This window comes from Talpa europaea, assembly GCF_964194135.1.
Source record: "Talpa europaea genome assembly, chromosome: 1".
Taxonomy (NCBI): Eukaryota; Metazoa; Chordata; class Mammalia; order Eulipotyphla; family Talpidae; genus Talpa; species Talpa europaea.
In genome coordinates, this window is record NC_140073.1 from 11,752,372 (window position 1) to 11,756,605 (window position 4,234).

Here is a 4,234-nt window from a genome sequence, read left to right on the forward strand (position 1 = left end):
CTGACAATAGGAGATGATTAATCCTCACATTTGGAATTCAAAGACTTAGAGGCATTTATGTTGAGGTGGTCTTTAAAGAGAAGCAGAGGAATGTACAGGGAGAGCAAGGCCATCAAAATCAGACAGACCTGGTTTTGAACTCAGGCTCCATGAGTACTATGTGACTTTGATCAAGCAATGAGATCCCAAAGCCTCAGTCTCTTCATCTGTAGCACAGAGGAATCATACCCCTCTCATCAGCGTTCCAGCACGAAATGATAAAATGTGTGCAATCTCTTGGTCAATTGTAAAATCTACACAAACATACATGCTCCTTTATATGTAAAGATTATTCTCAATAACAAGATCAGTAGAAATTATAGGTTGCCTTAAATGGTAATGTAACACTGATGTATTACTTAGATAATTGAGATGAGAATAGTTACATATAAACCATTGTTACAGCTGAAACACTGATGACTTCCAGAAACTTAATTGACCAAATATTTATTGAGTATTACTATGTGCCATTTAGAGCAAGAGGCAAAGATAAGTTAGATTCTGGCCGTATTCTCAATAGTGTGACAATCTAAGGAAGGGGAAATAAACACTGAAATACAGGTGCTAAAGACTTTGAAAGATTCCCATTCTGTGCTGTGTGAATTCAAAGAAGGAAAAGAACATGTCTGTACAGATTAAACATGGAAGCTTCCTAACATAGCAGTATTTCCGATAGGCCTTGGAGAGTGGGCAGAAGCTTAACAGGTGGAGATCGGAAAAATATATTAGGAGGAAGGCAGAAGGAAATGTTCAGAAACAATGAGCTCTACCAGAGGACAATGAAAAATAAAAATAGAACACTAGGAGAGGGCCTTGCCTTAAAGGTGTTGCATGTCAGTGGGTGTTTGTGGTTGATTCCAAAGGTAGTGGTAATCATTGAAGTATTTGGAGGGGAATAATGAAATCAGAGAAGCGTTTTTAAATGACTTGTCTGGAAACGTGGATAAAGGCATCTTCTAAGAGTGAGGGGCAGTTTTGGATTTAGAGTTTGGAAGTGCATTCTTATGGTATGGGGTGGTGGCTAATGAAATAGTACTCAAAAAAAAAGATGAGTAAAATATCACAGGACAAGCAGCAGGGACCCAAAGGCATCTATATGCACACCTTACTCAACAGGCTGCTCCAGAGTGGCAATTAGAAGGGAGCAGAGAGTTCATGGGTGGAGCAAGACAAGGTAGTCTGGAGATTTGAGACGTGGGTTCTTGGGGTTTTGTTGGAATGAAAGAGAAACACGAGAAGCTAATGGAATGAAGACTGATAAAACTAATGGCCAACAAACCAGAGGCACACAGAGGGAAAATGGAAAGCGTTCTGGGGGAGGACAGGCAGATATGAACAGAAGAGAATTTTAAATATCAAAATGTTAATGAAACATGGAAAGTCAAACTTGTGCCTACAAAGTGGAAATCATTATCAAGTGTTTGCAAATTAGCTAAAATCTCCTGGTTATTCCACTTGATCTGTTGAAACTCTGAGTCTAGTGCTAGCCTGAGCTTTTGTGATTCGTTGATAAGAGTGAAAACATCTTCCGTCATAACGACTACATTCTTCTGGGTCAGCTTGGCCTGTGCGGAACACATGGGCAACCCTCACAGGTCACACAGGTCAGTAAAATGTGTGCGCATTTGAGAGATCGCCTCTTCCCCTCCTACCTTCCACATCCCAAAATCCAAAGGTCTAGACTCTTCAAATACAGAGACAACTGTTATCTGAGGAAGTTCTCCTTCTCCTCTTTTCGCCCCCTCTTCATTATTCCCAGACTGACCCTTGATTTTTAGAAGAGTTTCATTCCCTCAAAACTAAATAGTCTCCCACCAATCCCACTCATAAGTGTCTACCCTAAAGAGGTAAAAACACAAATGAGAAGGTATGTAAACACTCCGATGTTCACTGCATTACTATTTACAATAACCAAGTTATGGAAACAGCCTAAGTACCCAACAAGAGAGTGGTAAGACGTGGTATAGATACACAATGAAATACTACTCAGCTATATTAAAAAAAAAAAAAAGATGAATTTTCACCATTGGCAACAATATGGATGGAACTGGAGTGGGTTATGCTAAGCAAAATAAATCAGAAGAAATACTGGGTGATGTCACTCATATGTGGAATACAGAGAAACTAAACAAAGGAAAAAAATCAAAACCAAAATGAACCCTAAAATTCTGACTGTCGAATTGAAGCTACTTGATGAGGCTAGAGGGGGCAGAGAGGGTATGGATGGGAGGAAGCAAAGGAGGGAAGAGGCCTGGTACACTAAATTGGAGGATTAGGGATATTTGGTCATGGGTGTCGTGTTATAACATTCATCTGAACTGGTATGACCCTGTATGCCCAAATCATAGACAAAGTTGTACACCATAGTTATCTCAGTAAAAGCAATTAAGAAATAAAAATACATTTTTAAAAGCAATTGCCTGCCTCAAGATCACTGTCAAATGTGGAGTGCAGCATTAGAAGACCCCTCCTAGACTTCATTCTAGATATTCCTCCATCCTGTCAGCCCAAAAAATGAGGAAACTATAAACCAGAGACATACTGAGGGGGGAGGGGGCGGGGAGAAAGATCAAAACAAGGGGTGTGGGACTATAAATTGTATGGGGACTATAAACAAGATGAAAATGCATACATTGTGAAAAAATTTAAAATGATGTAAAAAATTTTTTAAAAATAATAAAAAATATATTTTTTTTTAAATGAGGAAACTGAAACTTAGGAGAAGGTGACTGGCCCAAGGTAACTATCAGTTAAAGGCAGAGATAAAGATCTTAGGTGCCCCCTTTCCTGGCCTCTCCTATTTTCCCCCCTAAACATCTAGTTCTCCTCCCTAATCGCCTTCTTTCCTATCAGTCTCTTCACAGCGTTTTTCACTTCAGCATTCCTGAAGGAGTAAATGACAGGGTTTAAGAGCGGCGTGACCACTGTGTAAAACACAGCCACTATCTTGTCAGCAGGGAAGGTGACACAGGGCCTCATGTAGACAAAGGAGCAGGGAATGAAGAACAGACCCACCACCGCAACATGAGAGGCGCAGGTGGACAGGGCCTTGCGCCGGCCCTCTGAGCTCTGGCTCCGCAGGGAGTGTAGGATGACCACGTACGAAGTCAGCAGCACCACGAAGCTGATCACTGAGATGGAGCCACCATTGGCGATGATTAGCACACCAATGAGGAAGGTGTCTGAGCAAGCCATTTTCAGCACAGGGTGGACATCGCAGAAGTAGTGGTCCAGAGCCTTGGAGCCACAGAAGGGCAGCTGGAAAATGAGGAAGGTTTGCCCCGCAGAGTGCAGCAAGCCCCCACCCCATGCGGCCCCCACCAAGAGACTACACACTCGCCGGTTCATGATGACGGTGTAGTGCAGGGGCTTGCAAATGGCCACGTAGCGGTCGTAGGCCATCACCGTCAGCAAAAAGATCTCAGTGCCACCAAAAAAATGGAGGAAAAATATCTGCGCAATGCAGCCCTTAACAGAAATGACTTCTGTATCCATAAAAGTGTCAAGGATGAGCTTGGGGACTGTGACAGAGCAGTAACAGATCTCCACAAAGGACAAGAAACCTAGGAAGAAATACATGGGCGAGGTCAGCCCTTTGCTGGCCACGATGGTCACCACGATGAGACCGTTGCCCAGCACAATGGCTGTGTACATGAGAAGGAAAATCACGGAAATGATCTTCTGTACATCCCGGTTCTGGGAAAATCCTAATAAGATGATTTGTGTCACGTTGCTGGTAGCAGCCATGGTTTAGCGCTGACAGCCTAGAATCACAGAAATCAAGAATTTTCCTTCATTACTGAGAAACATCCTTCTCGAACCTCAAGGACAATTGTCATTGTGCTTCCTGCATTGAAACAGAGTCTAATGATAACACAAACTCACAAGAAATGTTGACAAGAGTCAAAATACCTTCTGCCTTGAGTTTCTCCTAACCATGCTCTTCATGAGACAAGTGAGCCAAACAACCATCATCAGCTTAGTAAGTGTCCCTAGAAAAGTTTACTCTGAGCTACGCACACACATTGGTTAATTTATCCTCACAATAAAAATGAGACAATATTTTACACATAAGAAAACTGAGACTCAGATTCAGTTGCTAATCCAAGGTCACACACCTCTGGACTGAGTACTGCTGGATCTTTCAAAACATAGATACTTCTACTACATCTGCTGCTCAAAGGTGACTTATGTG

The 4,234-nt window shown here is 42.1% G+C and overlaps 1 protein-coding gene across 1 annotated transcript; it reads right to left on the reverse strand.

Moving 5' to 3' along the window:
* Window positions 1-2,771: 2,771 nt before the first annotated feature.
* Window positions 2,772-3,879, reverse strand: LOC311171410 (olfactory receptor 4X1-like). The gene has a single exon (XM_084234244.1). The coding sequence runs from the start codon at window positions 3,784-3,786 to the stop codon at window positions 2,857-2,859; it is 930 nt and encodes a 309-aa protein (XP_084090370.1). The 5' UTR covers window positions 3,787-3,879; the 3' UTR covers window positions 2,772-2,856.
* Between the last annotated feature and the right edge of the window lie 355 nt (window positions 3,880-4,234).

Excerpts from the sequence above, each read along its gene's own strand:
- LOC311171410 (XM_084234244.1), bottom strand. The coding sequence starts at position 3,786 with ATGGCTGCTACCAGCAACGTGACACAAATCATCTTATTAGGATTTTCC.